Consider the following 17,618-nt stretch of genomic DNA (forward strand, 5'->3'; position numbering starts at 1 on the left):
GGTCAAGGCGTGGCCCGGCCTCAGTTGGGCGGGGGACCCCGGGCAGGGCCGCTGTGACCCCAGCTGAGGAAGTCCAGGGCGGCCTCAATTCCTGCCTCCTGGGGCAAGCGCTCCTGCCAGGGCCTCTCCCTGACCACTGTAGCCCATGGGCCTGTGGCCAGGTGGGAGCCACTGATCACAGCCAGGCGAGGAGGAGAAGGCCAGGGAAGCAGCTGCTGCTATGTTCAGCGGTCAGGGCTGCACAGGCTCGGGCCGCTCATGACTCGGCTCTGTGCACACGTGTCGCAGACACACTTTGGGCAGCGGTTGGGACCCACATGCCTGCCTGAGGCGTGTCCATGGCCTCATGGGGGCCTCCGTGCCATTTACATACTCATGTCCGTGTGTGTTTCAGGCCTGATCCTGCCTGCCAAGGTGCCTAAGGTGCCTCTGGATCTGGCAGCCCCAGCCTCTGTCCTTCTCTCCCTAGAACTGACACCATGAGTTGGAAATGAAGCATCTTTAATTGATTCCTTGCGCCAAACCCCCTGGGGAATCTCCAAGCACCAAACATGTGAGAATTATGCCTCCCAGCCCCAGAGCCAAGAAGCCCCTTCCCTAGACCTTCAATGGGCCACACCCAGACTCCCCACTCACACCTGTGACCAGCCCTTCAGGCTTTGTTTCAATAAATAACCCCAAGAACAGAGCTCAGGGCAGAGGACCCAATAAAGCACTTAGCTCAGTGCAGAAATCTAAAGGGGCAGACTCTCTGAAATCAGGGTCAAAATACACATGAAATCAGAGCCAGAATGTGAGCTGGGAAAGATTCTCTTGGGGCCTCAGACGCCTGTCCTGACGGTCTCCCAGGATGTTGGCTCCCACATGGGATGAACTCCATTTCACATCACACAGCAACAATCACCTGCCTGGCATTTCCACCATTAGGCCCTACTCTGAATCTGGGCAGGGGAAGGGGGTACCCAGAAACCTGAAGAGAGAACAAGCATCTGGAGAAGCAAGGGGTGAGACTTCCCAGGGACAGAGGAGTCTGGAGCAGGGCAGAGGAGCAAGGCTGGGGCCCAGGTCACTGCTGGGCCCTGCCTCGGCGGGTGCGGAGGGGACCCGAGGCTCGGGCCTGTGCCCGGGCCACCTCGCCCATCTCCCTGCGGATGTCACCAAGCGCTGTCGATGGGGACTCCAGCAGTCTCTGGAAGAGGCTGGGCCGGCCCGCTGGTGGCTCCCGGCACTGAAAGGTAACAGCTGTGCCAGCATCGGCCTTCATCTCCCTGGAGAAGCCATCAGAAGAGCCATCAAAGCAGCGGCCAATGGCGATCTCCTTGGCCAGCCGTGGGCTCTGGTCAGTGACTGTATAGACACCATAATTGTGACCCAGAGGGTCCAGCGGGGCCAACATGGAGAAGGCAGACAGGTCATCGGCTGGTGGGGATGGGGGGTGCCTGGTCAAGTAATCCTGCAGAAGTCCGTTGACGGCCACACGCCGGCAGCTGCCCTGGGGCATGATGGTCACCAGCGTCCTGTCCACCTGACGCTGGTCGAACAGCATCCCGCTGCACTTGAATTCCACACAGGCGGCAGATGTGCTAGGGCGCTCAGGGTCTCGGACACTGCGCGCATCCCGAAGCCCATAGAGCTGGCCCTGGGTTCGCGGGTGGCTGCCCCCTGCGTTGTGGGAGCGGACCATGTACTCCTGGGGGCCCTGGATCTTCACCTTAAGGAAGCAGGCCCGGAATTCCTGCGGGTTGGGCCACCAAGACAGGAGATCTCCAGTCCAGGAGGCCGGCGCGCCCTCGCGGAAGGGGACCACGTTGTACTCATATTTGTCAGCCTCCACGCGAGAGAAGCGGAAGTGGCTGGCGGTCACCGGGGCCTCCTGGCACTCCCGCAGGCTGCGCCACGGGTACACGGGGCCGTTGGCCTCGGCGGCGTCGCCCGATCTGGGTTTGGCCAGGTTGATGCGGAAGCCATTGCGTTTGAAGGAGGGGTCATCGTGGTCGGTACGGCGGTAACCCAGCCTGTCCAGGTAGGGCTGGGTCACGCCCACGGTGGCCGCGAGGGGGCGGGGCCGGGACGGGGCGGGCTCCAGCTCCTCCCCGCCCAGGGTGGCGGTGACCAGGGCGGTGTAGGCATCCGGCCGGTCGGCATCGCAGAAGGCGGGGAGGCAGGCGCCGTTAGGGCCGGTGACGGCGCTGTCGAAGCGGCCCCAGGAGCGGGGATTGGCCGAGTAGCCGGGGGCAGGCTCCAGGTTGACCAGAGTGACTACCACACCCTCCACCTGCTCATTGGGGGTGAACTTGTCGTTGGCGTAGGCGCGCACCTTGACGAAGCAGCGGCGGCGCTCGGGCACGTCCAGGTTGAACAGACGCCGCTCCCGTATCTCCACGTTGCCCACCAGGAAGACCCGCTCCTCCCGGCGGACCCGCGGGGCGGCCGACCTTTCACGCTGGAATCCGCTCTCCTCTTCCCACAAGCCCGTGTCGGGGTTCAGTGACCACAGCTTCAGGGCCTCCACGTGACCGGCCATTCGGATCTGGCTGGCGGCCACGCGCACGGCCACCGGCCCAGTCTGCAGCTGCTCCCCGGAGCCAGCGGCACGGAGGTCAACGGAGAACATGCCGTAGGTGCGCAGTGGGGCCAGCTCCCCGTCACTGTCCACGAAGCGTAGGTCACTGGGGGCCGCGGCCGCTGAGGTAAGATCTCGAGGGTCCACGAACGTCACCCGGGCCTCCACAGGCCCAGAGTAGGGTTCACCGTCGGCTCTGCGGAAGGCTCCCGGCGGGATGACCAGCTCACCTAAGGGGTCCTCGTCTTCCAGCTCCCCAAGGGATATTGTATTGCTCTGGCTGGCATCTAAGATGACAGGGGCTTTCTTGCGCATGGCCTTGACCTCGTGGTACACGCCAGCACCTCGAGGGTCAAAAGGCAGGACCCTGACAGTGTCCACGAACTGGCCCCTGGGGTCCACAAAAGTAATCACCAGCCTCTGGGTGGAAGGTGGCACCTCGATGGTGAAGTCGCCCTGGTAGGATGTGAAGCCAATGGGCTCCCGGCCCAGGAGGATCTGGGCAAAGCGCAAGGGCTCCCTGGAGTCAGCCGCCACCACACGTCCCCGGATCAGCCCCCGAGGGGGCAGACATTTCTGGCAGCCACACTCAGCCACTATCTTGACTGGGAGGAGAGAGCCAGAGCAGTGGATCTTCCTGCTCTCCAGGCGGCGCACGGAGCAGCAGCGGGAGCCTGTATCCCCACAGCGGGGGCCCGAGCCTGCAGGGCTGGGGCAGAGGGTGTCAGGGCAGAGGCCTACATCCAGGTAGGCAGGGCTGCCGCCTGGCTGAGTGCACTCATCTGGAAGCTTGATGAAGTGTTCTCGGGGCTGGGGGTTGCAGGCTGGCTGGCCTGGGGCTGTGGAGCAAGAAATCAGCCAGATCAGGGTAAAGGGGAGAGCTCCATCAAGGCCAAGGTTGGGGCCTGGTTTGGGGTCAAAGGCTCAAACTGAGGGCTCAGTGGGGGTCTGGAATCAGTCTGAGCAGGTCAGAGATCAGTCTGAAGTTGGGGCTCCATTTGAGGTTGAGTTTTAGCTGGACATAGGGCTCAGTCTGGTGTCAGGGCTTGCTCAGGGTTGGGGGAAGGGTGTGCTGAAGATGCTCACCAAGCACAGTGAGCCGGGCGGTACCCGAGCGCACGGCCCCCGCGTCATTCCACGCTTTGCAGTGGTAGGTGCCTGCCTGGTCTGGGTGAAGCCCATGCAGCTCCAGGTGGGCCCCATACCTGTGCGTTCGCCTGTCCAGCAGGGTCCCATTGTGGAACCTGGATGGTGAATGAACAATACAATGGGTGCCCTTGGCACAAGGGAGGGGCTGTCTCTGTCCCACCCCATATACAACACAGGAGGTTGCAGAGCAGCTCTGGGAAGTCCAGTCCAACCCAAAAGCTAGGCACAACTCTCCTGAGCATGGGGCAGGTCACTCACCAGGAGTATTTCTTGGGCATGGGGGTGCCTGAAGCTTTGCAGCAGAAGGTCACATTCTGGCCAACCTCTCGCACTCGGGACTCGGGGTGCTTCACCAGATAGGGTTTCTCTGGGAGCAGAGGCAACAAAGGTCACAGCCCTGCCCCATCCCAGCTTCTCCCAACAACCCTCCCCAAGAGCAGGGCTCCATCCTTTCCCTTACAGTAATGTCCTATTTCACTTGGGCCTTTTCTGATGAGTCTCCCCCAACTCAAGTTCACCCCACATCTGCTGGAGGCTGTGCTCCTAATGCTTAGTCTTAATGCTTCCCTCTGCAACTCTACGTCTCACCTCGAGTCTTCTCCAAAGACCATTACATCTTATTTCTCACCCCACTGACCTCACTCTGCATCACATCATCCCAAGTGCTTGGTGTCACCCAGAATGTCCTCCCCAGTTCCTCAGCACCCCCATCCCTCTGGCTTGAGGCACTTACCCAGCTTATCAAGGACAACAGTGACCACAGCAGATAGGGAGCTGTTAGCCTGCGCCTGGGCCACGCCTGCAGAGAAACCATCCATTTGGGCACTGACGTTGGCTCGGCTGCTGGCACAGACTCCAGGCATCTGGAAGGTTCCCTGAGCATCGCTAGTGGCCACGACGCCAGGCCAGTCTCTCAGGGAGACCCTGGCTCCTGGCAGCGGACGCCCAGATGGGGTGACCACCGACCCCAGAAGGATGTGGTCGGGGCACCCACAGGTGTTGGGACCACACCCTGGGGGGACACAGGGAGGCAGAGGAGACTCTTGACCCCCTCCTAGGGAGGGCTTTCCTCTCGATCAGTCACTCCTCAAAGAAACCCAGATATCCTCCCCACTTTGTGCCCCTCAGAGTCTTCAACATGGACCTGCTTGTAGCAGCCCTTATTGTGAGGGGGTCATGGGACTCAGTGGTCAGTGCTGGGCCAAGGGGAGAGAACTAGGGTCCCAGTGTGAAGAAGATGCCCTGGAAGAGAGGCGTCTCACAGGGCAGAGAGTCTCCTTCCGTCAGAGAGAAAATGTTCAGGCAGGGGCTGGGGGCCCAGCAGGGGGCTGGGTCTCGGGCCCAGAACATCTCCCTCCTGTCCCAATCCTGCGGTTTTTCCATAAAATGGAAAATTCCACTGGAAACTTCAGAGCAGAGGCACAGAGAAGGCAGAGCCAAGCAGGGTAGGGTGGGGACCCCACCACCCCATTGGCCACCGTGCTCCCCCACCCTGCCGCGGGCTCTGCTGGGGCAGTGTCCAGACCGTGTTTGTGGAGCCCAGGCCTGATTGGAATTTCCAGTCGCCTCCTGGCTGGCCTGGTGTCTGGCCCTGGGAGGGCCTGGGCATCGTGTCTGCCAGGGTGTGAGCGCGTGTCCGCGTGGGCGTGGGGAACGGGCGGGGCCTGCGAATGCCACGCGTGTGTGCACCCCGAGTGTGTGAGCCAGCTTCTGTGTTTGTCCACGTCCACCGAGACATCTATACACTCCGCCATGCACACAGAGGAAGCGACCTCTCAGATCTGCCCATGCCTGGACACGACCCCCATGGGGTCCACCCGTCCAGATACACACATTTACCAATGGTCCTTCAGGGCCCAGGAGGGAAGCAAAAGCCAGTCTCCATGAGGTGCAAGTTCCCGCCCACCAGGCGCTGCCCCTCCACCCTGGCTCAGCCTCCTCCTTCCAGGCACCTCCCCATCAGGCTCCACCCCAACTAGCTCCTCTAAGTATTCCTCTCAACCAGCCCCGCCCCTACACCTAGGCCCCGCCTATAACCCAATCCTCTCCTCCAGGGCCCGCCCCTCTTACCTGGACACTGAGGCCTCACACATTTCTGCGCCTCCAAGGGACGCCCAGGACACGCATCCCCAGCGGGGCTTGAGCAGCGGCGGCGGCGTAAGCGACGGCCAGGCCCGCAGCTTCCTGAACAGGGACCCCACGGACCCCACGCGCCCCACGTGGCCTCTGCGGAGAGGGCAGGGATGGAGGGGTCAGCTGGCCGCCCACCCCAGGAACTGCACCTCCTGGAAATCTGGTGACAACGTGGGACTGGAGGACGCTTCTGTCGCGAGCATCCGAGGGCCGGTACTCCAGACAGAAGTCCTGCCCACTTCCTACATCAGTGGTCCCCTAGGCGCACCAGTCGAATGTGCAGTTGAGGTACCGCCCCGCCCCCGCCAAGATAAGCCCTGCTGTTCTCCCTGCGGCTCACACACTTCTGGGGATGAAAACACGCCCCCACAAACGGATCTGTCATAGATGTGCAAATGAGGGCAGCGAGAGGGAGATATGTTCCTGGGGGCCCCTTCCTGACCCGGACCTGGGCCTCCGGCCATTCCCAGCCCCTCCTTCCACAGCTCCTCCCCTGTCGGGTCCCGCCCTCTCCTGGGGCCTTGCTCCTAAAGGACGCCACCTTATCCTAGCCACGCCCACATCCGCACGTCCCTGCCCCCTCCCCAGCACCACCCAGTCAGGCCTTATCCACCTATGGCCCTTCCCCGTCGCTCCCTGAGCCCCGCCCTCACCGAGCGGGCAGCGGAAGCGCACGTGGTAGTTGGAGCAGCTGCGGCCCCGAGGCTGCTCGCGGTTGAGGCACCAGAAACCGCGCGTGGGGTTCAAGTGCACGCGCTCGCCGACGGCTGATGGCAGGGCCCAGTCCGTGGTGCGCGCCTCCAGCGCCAGCGGCCGCGGGCACACGCGCGCCGGCCCGTAATAGAAGCGGATCGCAGCCAGGCTCTCGAAGTCTCCGTCGCCCCCCGGGTGGTCAACGTTGAACCAGGATGTCCACTCGCTGGCCTCTGCGGGCACCGCATGGCTGGGACCCGGGCCGCAGTCGGTCGGGCCCCATCAATGCATGCAGGAGCCCTGGCTGCGGCCTGCCCACATGCATCTATATGGTAAGGGCCTAACCTGCTGTTTAAGCCGGGCCTCCCTCCCCACAAAACTGCAGGGGCTTGCCCAGCCCGCCCAGATCCAGGGCCCTCGAGAGCAGAAGGAGATGTAAAGGGATCAAGGGAGATTGGACTCCTGAACTGGCCCATGAGTACACACTGAGGTCTTGCCACTGTCTTACCAACCCCTACTCTCAGAGTTCAGAACTCCTGAGGTGAGGGGGGATATAAAGGCAGCAGGAGAAGCTGGGCCCGAGACCAGCCCTTCCGCTGCCTGGCAGCCCTCTCTTCAGGGCCAGATGGGATCTTGCTCGCTGCCCACTGAACACATCAGGCTACCTCTGTTTCATAGAAGCCATAGGGTAGGAAGATTAGCTTCTGCTTCCATCAACCCCCCAGGGGGTGCTCACTCCTCTTCTAATTCAAGAGCAAGTCAAATAGAACCTTCCTAGCTGGGAAGCTAGAGACTCAGGTTCCAGAACTCCTGCTTCCTTGCCTGAACTAGGCGGGTTGTCCCACCTCCCACCCCACCCCATCCTACCCTGGTTTCCTCCTGGACAAACAATCTGATTCTCACCTCTCGCTCCTAAAACTTAGACCTCTTGGGGCACCACTTCCAGGGGCTGGCATGCCCAGGGACTGTGGCCATCCTGGGCTCTTCAACCTAGCTTGTGTCCCCACCAGCCAGAGCTCACCCAGAGTCCACAGCAGAACCAGGACTCAGATCCTAGTTGACTCACCTTCCCAGTCCTCCAGGGCTGGTGAGGGCTGGCCAGGGCGCAATGATGAACCTTCAAGGCCCCACGCAGTCACTGTGGGCTCCTCTGTGGTGGTGCCTGGGGAAGGGGTGAGGAGTTGGGGGAAGAAAGAGCCCTGATGGGAAATTCTGTGAGCTCCTGTTATACAAGGTGCTTCCATGATCATCCCCATTTCACAGGAGGGAGGCCAGAATCCAGCTCTGGTTGCCCCAAAGAACTACAACCCCCTCTCCTCCAGGAAGCCTCCCTATGACCCCCATCCTCCCACCCCCAGTCTTCCAGATCCCCAGCCCTCCCTCTGACACAGTCCCGACTCCATGGGTTGGGGAAGTCTGTGTCCATTCTGCTCCCATAGACCCAGTTTCCTCCGAGTGTGTTCAATCGCTGAGTTCAGCTGGCTGTAATCTGAATTCCTCATGTTGATCAGAATTTCTCTTCATCTGTTTGCTGGCTGGAAGTCTCTCCCTCTGTCTACCTTGTATCCCAGCACTTGAGGCCCAAGCTGCCAGTGGGAAGTCCTTGGAATCTAGCCTAGCTTCTTTGGCCTTGAGTTACCTGAGATAGCTGGGCTGGGCAATGACCTCAGACAAGTCCCTTTCCTCTTGGAGTCTCAGTCTCCTCATCTGAGAAATGGGCCCAGTTCCCACTCCACTGAGTGATTCAGAGATGGGAATTTCTCTTCTGAGTGGGGTGTATGTGTGTGTATAAGAAAGGGAGGAGTTAGGTGAGAGGGGACAGCTATGATCCCTTGATCCTAGGACCAGGACCAGGACCAGGACCAGGTGATTCAGGATCAAATCTGTGACTGAGATGGACACCTCGAAGTCCCGAGAACCCAGAGGAGCCCCAAGTTCATATTCACACTCCGGATGCCCCTATCATCCCTTGGACGTGGAAAGAGAGCAGATGAGGTCCGCTCCTGCCCCAGGTGGTCCCAGGGCTCCTTCTCTCCGTTGCCCCCTCAATCCACCCCCGGGGCTGGCAAAGGGGATGCAGGCCTGGGGAAGCGAGTGGGTTCCTTGATTCTGTCTCCAGACGCGGCTGCCTGCCAGGCCTTCTGCAAGACGATCGGGCGCCTAGGGGGCTGGTCTGGGGTCTGGGGGAGCCTCACCTCGGGCCCCCGCCAGGTGCGCGGCGGCAACACAGAGGCAGAGCAGTGTCGGCAGTGACGCCATGACCGGGTCCAAAAGTCAGAGGGAGGGTCCCGGCTCCGCTGCGCACTCGGGTCGGACTCCCGCGGGTCTGGCGGCTGCTGGGGCTGAGGATGGGGGAGGGACGCAACCACAGGCCACGCCCCGTCCAGGCCACGCCCCGTCCGAGCAAGGCTCCCTGGCCCGAGGTGACACCTCTCTGAGTCGCCCCCCTCGGTGCGTCCGGCTGTACCTCCGCCCTCAGGCTGGCCTGCGTCCCCTCGTCGCCGGCTGGAAGTCCCTTCCTTAGCCCACCTACCATTCTCCACGTGGGGTCCCAAGCAGCCTACGAGAAGTGCCTCTTGGAATGAAGCCTAAAGCTATCCAAACCTTCACGGTTTAGGCCGCCCTTTAAGGCAGCTAGAAATCCTCCATCGAGTCTAACTTTTATTCTATTGGCTTTACATCCCCGAGCAAGCTGGAAATCCCACCCTGATTCTGCCTTCCATCCTTCTGGCTCGAGTTTTCTCGTAGGCCAGCGGGAAGTCCCATTTTACGTCTACCCTCCATCCCTCCCGCCTTCGGCCACCAGGGAGCTAGCTGGTGGGTTCCTCCTCGAGTTTGCCCACCCCCGCGGCAGACCCTGCTCACAGAGGAGGCTCAGACAAGTTGTTGGTGGTACGTCTGTTTATTGGCGCGTGTCCAAGCCGCGTGGGCGCGGGGCGGGGAGAGTCAAAGCGCAGCGACGCAGTCGGTGCCCGTGTAGCCCGGCAGGCGCAGAGCGAACTTTCGGCGCACGTCATCGGGCACGAACCTGCCGGCCACGAAGTGGTGGCGCCCGGAGAAGCGGCCGGCGCAGCGCTTGGGAGCCGCGAGCGACACGAGCACGTCGGGCCGGAGCCCGTCCTCGGCGTCGCCGCCGGTCTCTGGGTCCCAGCCTGAAGGAGGAAGGATGGGAAGGGGGATCAGGAGCTAGGAGGGGTGCTCGCCCTCAGACAAGAGTTCTGAAGCCCTTCCCCGTCAGACACAGACTCTGCTCTGACACGTGCGTCTTGGTCAGATCTGCCTCCCATAAAACGGAGCCTCTGCCCTCAGACCAGTTTCTCCTCCTTGTTTCTCCGGTCCTCTGACCAGAGGCTCTGCCCTCATACTTTTCTGCCTCTGCTCCCATCGCTGCTACCCAATCTTCCTCCTCCATCTGACTCAGCCTCTGCCTTCAGACTACACCATTTCCACCTGCTACCCTTTTCCAGCCAGACCCGTGCCTCTGCCTTCTGACTGATGTCTGTCCTCATATATCCCTCCCTATCAATCCTGAGCTCTTCCACTTAAACTAGCCTTTTTCCACCCAGACTTCCCAGCCAGCCTCCTCCTTCTGACCAGATCCTACTCTCCACTCAGAGGATAGACTTGTCTCCATTCTCAGGCAAGCCTTCCCATCATTGGGCCACAGCCTCTGCTATTTCTCAAATGAACCTCCTCCTTTAGACTAGGGGCCTTGCCTTCTCTCCTGCCTCTGACCTGTCTTGGGCCACTAACTAAAAGCTACCTCGCTCTGACTTTAATCCTTCCTTCTCTGATACTAGCCTCCACCCTCAGACTAGGGGCCCCTAATAACCCCTTCTGACCTAACAGGGCAACCTTCTCTGTCCTAGGCTACCTGTTCAGACATGAGCCTGCAGCTTCCCCTCCTCAGACCAAGGAGCCCACTCCTCCCTTAGGTACCACCCCCAGCTCTGTGCCATCCTGCTGGTATGACCCTGGGGTCTTGTAAGCCAGAGGATCTCCCCGAGTCTGGTCACCCCCATAGAGGGTCTGACTGGCCAGCAGCTGTTTGTTCCATCTGCCTGTTGCCTAATGGCTCCAACAGGCATGGGGCGGCGGCCAGGATGGGTGAGGCCTTTGCCGAGTGAGCTCACGTCTGCCCAGGCAACCGGGCCAGGATGGGCAGCAGGCACACGGCGCTGGGTGTTGAGGGGAGGGGAACGAGGGTTACCTGGGCGCCAGCCTGGATATTCCCCATCCAAAGGATAGATGTGACCCTCAGCCTCACCCAGAGCGCAGGATCCATTCACACTGGGAAAACTAAGGCTCAGAGTGGGCAGACAGGCTGGGACCACCAGAAGCAGGGTAGAGGGGGCCTCCACCCAAGCCCCCCAGGGCCCTGAAACACCCCCCTCCACCTGGCATGCCTGAGGGAATGTCCAGGCTCACAAGGGGGATGGACAGTAGCTTGAGTGTGGCCAGGGCACGTGTGCAGGGGCCCCCGACCTCGCCTGGCTCCACACCGGGGCCCAGCACGGCATCCACCACCAGCCTGTAGGCGTTGTTGATGAGCTGGACCTGGGATGGGAGGCAGGGTCAGGAGGCAGCCTGGGGTGCTATCCCCTACCTCCCCCCTAGTTGCCACCCGAGCTGACCTCCATGGGCAGATAGGACAGGAAGGGGATGTCCATCTTCTCACACTGAGTAGTCAGGTCCCGGTGCAGTGGGTCCAGGGAGCGTGTAGGGTAGAAGATTGTTGGTTCGTACTCCTGGCGGAAGCGGGAAGGGGTCAGCACTGGGGGCCCTCCCAGGGTCCCCACTGAGCCTCTGACCCCAGATCTGGGTACCAGGCAGCAGACCCTGGCTAGGGAAAGCACTGGGCATATTCTGTAACCTGTCCAGCCTCAACCTCCCCCTGGGACACTATCAAGACATTAAGATGAGAGGGGAGGATATAGCTCAAGTGGTAGAGCACATGCTTAGCATGCACGAAGTCCTGGGATCAATCTTCAGCTTCTCCTCCAAATATAAACAAACAAACAAACCTAATTACTTCCCCTCATAAAACAAACAAACAAACAACAACAACAAGGATGCAGGGACAGGGTAGGGATGTGACCCTGGGAGGCCAAGAGAACCCTTGCTACTCACAAACACCCGCAGGTGCCGGGCACAAACCAGCCCCACTGCCCCATTCTGCTCTGGGCCGCACACCACCAGCACTGTCCTCTGCTTCCGGGAGACAGCAGGCAAAGGGAACACCTGGCAGGGGCACAGCAAAGGCAAAAGCATGGCGCTCGGAACCTCTCCTCACTCCAGTGGTGAAAATGAGGCCAGGAGTAGAGAGAGGAATAGGGCTTGGGCCTGGAGGCGAGGGGGCAGGACAGGAGGAGAGGCACTATGGGTAAGGAGCAGGGCCGAGAGGGGCCTCAGTTTCCTTGCTGGAGACACAGAGTCCTTGCCTCAGGCTCTGCCAAGCAGGAGCAGAAAAACGTGCCTCCTGCCGCTGCTTGCCCCTGGAGTGTGGTTTGTTTATTCTCGGCCCGAGTTACAGACATTCCTCCACCTTTTTCCACTGCAGTGGCTGCCCCTCCCCCGCCCATGCTTCCAGGCCTCGGTCCCTCCTGGAGGCCCCAGAGTTGGGGGGACAGGGGAGGGGGGTGTTTTTCCAACCCGCCGTGCCCTGTCTCCGTCTGTCCCTCTCCATTGGCCTCTGTCTTCACCTCCCTGCCTTTCTCTGTGTCTCTGTCTTCACTTCTGTGTCTCTCTCTCGGTCTCTGTATCTCTCAGATTCTGTGTCTCTGTCTGTCTCTTTAACGCAGAAGCTAAGGGTCTCAGCCCTACCCTGACTCTCTGCGTGGTCCCCTTCCCCCAGCCTCAGTTCATTTCTATCAGATGGGAGGAAAAATGGCTCCAACAGGCTCATGGGGCCTCTCCCAGGCCCAGGGTGGCTCCAGGGGATCCAACTACACTCTAACCTTTAACCACACAGAGGGAAAGTTATTTCCTTTTTGAGTCTCCACCCCAAGGTTTCGGCAAGGTGCTGACCCACCCTGATCGTACCTATGACCCCACCACACCATGCTCAGAGCCCCAGACCCGAGACCAAGTCAGGGAGAGTGACACTGTCCGGCTGGCTAGGACTGAAGAGCCTCTGGACAGACAAAGCTTTCAGTGCAAAAACCAGACAGCTGGTCACCAGCAGCCAGGCAAGCGTTTACTACACTGAGTTTGCTTTTGTGGCTTGGATTTTCATCATTTTCCTCTCCTTTGAGCATCGCGCTCAGGATATGTTTCACTTGGAAATAGGAACATTTAAGTTAAAAAAAACTGAATCCACATAAAGAAAGATATTGAGGGTTTTTTTTTCAAGCACACAGTGGTAGTAAGAAAAGGAAGGAGGGGGACCAGTGGCACAATGGACAGTGCATCTGACTGTGGATCAGAAAAGGAAGGAGAGGAGGAAAGGGATTACACGCTGGAGCCCTGACTTGATCAGGCACTTTTCTAAGGCATTTGTGTTTACTAATTGGTGTCAGCTTATCCTTTCTTCAGAAGAGGAAACTGAGGCCCTGTGTGGTTTGGCAACACTGGATACTAGTATCTTCAATGCTATTACTCTCCCGTCTCTTGCAGGCACCTCCAGGCCTGGAGGTTTGCTCCAGAGCTGGACATAGCTCTGCTTCCTACACTCTGGGTCAGTGTGCAGACCCCTCCTCACCTCTGGGTCTCAGTTCCCCTACCTGTGGCAGGGAGTTGTTTGGGGGTGCTCAGACTTCGGGGGCTAACGTCCCCTGTGCCCAAGACCCAGGAGGCGGCAGGGGCGGGCAGTCATGTCTCAAGGGTACCAGACTGATCTCTGTGGTGGCCTCCACATCTCCAGAGACCCCAACTCTGTCCTGACCCTCACTGACGTCACTGACCCTCACTGGCCTGGCCCAGTGGTGATCCTCTCTGGACCTCAGTTTCCCCATCTGAGTGATGAGTTGGGGTGGCCCCAAAGAGGGGCTTCTTGAGGGTAAAAATGACCATCCTAGCCATGGGGGTCATGCAGCTAGACCTCTGCTCTGGTGGGCTAACCATCTGGTCGGGGTCAAGGTTGAGGGTCAGGGGTCAGGTACCTTGGTCACAGCCACCGCACTAGCATGGCCGCACCACTCCACCAACTGCTGCCGCCCAAAGCGATAATCCTCCAGCAGCTCCCGCTCCAGGGCGGCTGCCTCCGCCGTGCTGAGGGTCAGAGTGGTGAGAGATGCTCAGTAACACAGAGAGATCGAGAGAAGGACGTAGAGACAAAGACTCAGATGGAGCCAGAAATGTGCCACCAACGTTCCAATCCAGGCCCTGAAGCCCCTCACCCCCGAGCCCCGAGCCGAAGACCCGCTGTCAGTTTCCTCGTCCAGCTTGAGCTCCGTTGAATGGAAACCCGCGCAGACCTCGGAAGTTTTTGAGCACGAGCCTGAGGCGCGGGAGCCCCCTGGTGGTAGAGGAAGCGCAAGACGGCGCAGGTTGGTCCTGCTGCCCTGAAGCATTGGGAAATCAAGCCTGATCCAGAGGCCCCCAGCCCGCAAGGCGGGAGGAACCCAGAAAGGGAAATGGAGCATGAAGGACTTAATTGATGGGGGCGATGCGTGGATTTCAGGCAGTGGAAACCACTGAGCAAGCTCCAGGACACTGGAGGGGGCATACTGGACTAGAGGAACCCAGGGGAGGTGGGTTTTAAAGGCTGCAGAGGAGTTTGATGGCTCACTGAGGGAGGTGGATGAGGGACCTGCCGCTAGGGGACCCATTTGGGGACCCCTTTTCAGGGGCAATGATAAAATTTAAATAATTGTGGCCAGAGAGATGGAGCCAAGTGGTTGAGTGACTGAGGTCCGCCTCATCTCTCTGAGTCTTGCTTCCTCTTTTGCAAAAGTGAAGGCAGAACAGGCTAGATAATTTTTGAGGCCCACTGCAAAATGCAAATGTGAGGCCCCTTGATCAAAAGTTATTAAGAATTTTAAGATGGTGATGGGAGAGCATTAAACCAAATATTGGCCCCTTCTAAGGGCAGGGCCCAAGCTGGCCCTGGCTTAGGAGCCTTCCAAGGGGCATGGGCTTGGGGGCTTAAGAAAGGAAGAGCTGGCACTGAGGATCAGAAGACGTTCCTCACTCCAGAATCAGGGGTTGGAGTAGCTGGGCAGGGCCTGTGGCCTGATGCCAGCTTCACCTAGGCAAGACCCCTTCCAGTTGGGGAACAGCCACCTGCCCCCAGCTCAGCACATACTAGAGTGTAATAATGATGATGATGATGATAAAAAAAAAAAAAAAAGACCAGGCCCAGAACTGCTGGAAAAACATGCAACTCAGAGAAACAAAATGGCTTGCCCAGAGTCACGCAGCAAGTTGGCAAATTGAGACTTCCACCCCTGGTGTTGGTCTCCAGAGCCATGGATGGGGTGTGAGCAAAGCAGAGGCAGTCCTACAGGTGGCAGAGGTTTGTTGGGATGAAACTTGAGGTTCCTTTTTTCAATTCTGTGAGCAGGAGACCACAACCTTGGCCAATTTTGTGGTGTGACCAGGCCGGGCAGAGGCGGGGTGGAGGTGGGAAGCGAGGGCTGCTGTAGGATGGGGAGTCAGGGAGGGCTTCCTGGAGGAGCTGTCCTAGAGCACTGTGGGAGGTAATCCAGGTGGCAAGAACAGTGAAAGTCAAGGCCCTATGGTACAAATGGACTCAGCAGGTTCAAGGGACAAAAGAGAGGCTGGTGTTGCTAGAGCAGAGTGAGCAAGGCTGAGAAATTTGGTCAGAAAGACACTTCTGGGTCCCACATCAATGTGGGAGATGGAGGCTTAGGCCAAGGTGACATACCTTGTCACCCCAGCGAGCAGAGCCAGATTCAACCCCCTGCTTGTCTGCAGCTGATGTTGCAGGAGGTTGAAGGACCAGGTGGGGAAAAGGAGCTCATGGTGGGGCTAGACGAAGAGCGCTTCCAGGGCAGGCCAGCCCAGCTCTGGGAATGACATCGAAGGTGCTTTGGGAATGTGGCTCATTCCTCCATCTTCATCTTGTGATAGCTCTAGCTGCTGCCCCCACAGGAGGGCTGGGAGAGGATCGTCCCTTCCTCCTGCTCTTCCACTGTTCCAAAGCTTTGTTGGCCTCTGGCCTCCACTTGGAACATTATCTTCCTGCCTTACCGGTCACTGGAGTGAAAACTGTAACTCCACAGGCAGCGGAAGGGCCAGGCTTAGGAGCCTAGGGTGTGGGGGCAGCAGCTGCTCGGGGCGGGGAGCAGGACAGGCAGCGCTGTTGCAGGACTGGGGAGCAGTGCTCAGTTTGTGAGGGTGCCTCTTGTTTCTCCCATCCTCAGTCCCTGGAGGAGAGGAGCTGTGAGGCCCCATGATCTGCCCACCAGCCCTGAGGGCTGAGGTGACTGGGTTTCAAACACAACTGGGCCTAATGCTGGCAAAATGTTCCAGGAGGGGGCTCTTTTGGAGGTGAAGCTCTGATTGAGGCCTGGCTGCCTGTGTGTGACACTTGCTGCTTTCTCAGTTCCACCTGCTTCTCTCCACCCTCATGCCTCTGCCCACCAGCCCTCCATCATTGCTCACCCGGCTGCCTACTGCAGTCTCACACCCCCGAAACTCAACATGAGTTGTGAGGGCTTTGAAAACTTGAACACCAGATGTCACCACCCCCAGCCCAAACCTTCTCATAGATCCTCAGCATTCAGAGAATATTCCTCACTGTACCTGCCTGCTCCCCATTATGTCTCCAACCTCAGCCTCCTCTCCCCGTGTTCCTCTCCTACCCACGACACAGCACCTCATCGCTCCTTAGTTGGCGTTTGAGCCTCCCCTGCCCCCCCAACCCTAGGTGAAGAGTCACAGCTCCAGCTTCTAGAATATTTTCTTCCCCCTGCCTAGGATGTGCTGGGTCTCAAGGCCGAGTCTGGACATTAGCCAGTCACTGCACAGTATCTGCCTTGAGAAGAGGGGCTGAGTGGACAGTGGGCAGGTGGCCACAGCAGGGGCTGTTGGATGTATCTAATTTACTGTGAGGTCTACAGCCCTGCTTTGGGTCCCATGTCACATGGGTTTAGAGGACACAGGAGGACTCAGGACAAGGTGGAAGACACAACCACAGCCACTAGTTCCGGGTCCCAAATTCATCCACCTGCTCGCATGTGCTCCACGTATTTAAATATCACCCTAGCTCAGCCAGTGGCTTCACTCCCCAGGCCTGTTCTCTTCTCTGGACAAGAGATTAGTAGCAGTGGACTACCAAGGAGGGCGTGAGAATTTGAAGAGCTAAAAGAGCTGAGCTCTTTCCAGATGGAGGACCAGGGGCACAGGCTCCAGGGTCCCTGGAAGAGATGGAAAGGGGATGTGGGCCCTGGTTGGGCGGTGGGGTGATGGGGGAGCGGCCAGTGTTGCAATGGGGGAGCGGCCAGTGTTGCTGATGATTTATTCATGAGGGGCGGGCCTGCTGCAGATGCCGTCTCCCTGGAAACGCTGCTTCAGAGGTGCTGGCAGGAGCAGGATTAGTCTCTCCAGCAAAAGGCAGGATGGGCCTGGGATTCTCCCCGACCCCCCATCCTAGCCATGCCTCTGCCTCTGATCTACTACCTCTGGCCCCCCAGGCCCTCCAAGGCCCTCTTCCAGTCATGTTCCTGCCTCCCGTCCCCCTCCCCGGCTGACCTGAGGAAACGCCGCTCCTCTGAGGCCTCCGCTAGGTCTGGACCAGCTGCGCTGCTCATGGCGGAGGTGATCTGATGCGCAGTGGGGCCACAGTCTTTTAAGTGCACCCCTGGGCAGAGGGCGCCTACCCTCTCCTCCCGCCCACCCTGCGTGCCCACCAATCAGGAGACGCCGCGAAGGCGCTGCGCGCAGCCATTGGTTGTAAAGTGCAAGAGGACTTAACCCTTTTGTGCCAGGAATGTAATTACCCTCTGGGACAGCGGGAATCCCAGAGTTGCGGATACTGGAAGGGAAACAAAGTCCAGAGGGGCAGCGATGGGCTGGTTACCCTTGCTATGGGATCCTGGCCTGGGAGCAAGGGGACCTGCCTCTTCTGCTCCCCTTGGCCCCCTACCCACAGGGTACCCTAGTGGAGAAGCCCCCC

At 59.4% G+C, this 17,618-nt stretch overlaps 2 protein-coding genes across 3 annotated transcripts; both read right to left on the reverse strand.

The window, feature by feature from the left end:
* Positions 1-484: 484 nt before the first annotated feature.
* CILP2 (cartilage intermediate layer protein 2) lies at positions 485-9,412 on the reverse strand. Of its 2 annotated transcripts, none has more exons than XM_072947299.1 (8): positions 8,734-9,412; positions 7,605-7,700; positions 6,499-6,771; positions 5,783-5,938; positions 4,446-4,511; positions 3,971-4,079; positions 3,650-3,807; positions 485-3,402 (listed from the first exon to the last, which is right to left on the reverse strand). In XM_072947299.1, exons 1-8 carry the CDS (start codon positions 8,795-8,797, stop codon positions 1,067-1,069), a joined length of 3,258 nt encoding a protein of 1,085 aa, XP_072803400.1. In that variant the 5' UTR covers positions 8,798-9,412; the 3' UTR covers positions 485-1,066. The 2 variants fall into 2 exon arrangements, with proteins under 2 accessions (XP_072803400.1, XP_072803401.1); XM_072947300.1 differs by having other exon boundaries at positions 4,446-4,724.
* A 13-nt stretch (positions 9,413-9,425) lies between these two features.
* Positions 9,426-17,264, reverse strand: YJEFN3 (YjeF N-terminal domain containing 3). The gene is made up of 6 exons (XM_006199019.4): positions 17,195-17,264; positions 13,639-13,747; positions 11,669-11,779; positions 11,173-11,286; positions 10,945-11,095; positions 9,426-9,690 (listed from the first exon to the last, which is right to left on the reverse strand). Exons 1-6 carry the CDS (start codon positions 17,251-17,253, stop codon positions 9,485-9,487), a joined length of 750 nt encoding a protein of 249 aa, XP_006199081.1. The 5' UTR covers positions 17,254-17,264; the 3' UTR covers positions 9,426-9,484.
* Positions 17,265-17,618: the final 354 nt, after the last annotated feature.

The sequence above is a fragment of the Vicugna pacos genome, chromosome 22 (assembly GCF_048564905.1).
Source record: "Vicugna pacos chromosome 22, VicPac4, whole genome shotgun sequence".
NCBI lineage: Eukaryota > Metazoa > Chordata > Mammalia > Artiodactyla > Camelidae > Vicugna > Vicugna pacos.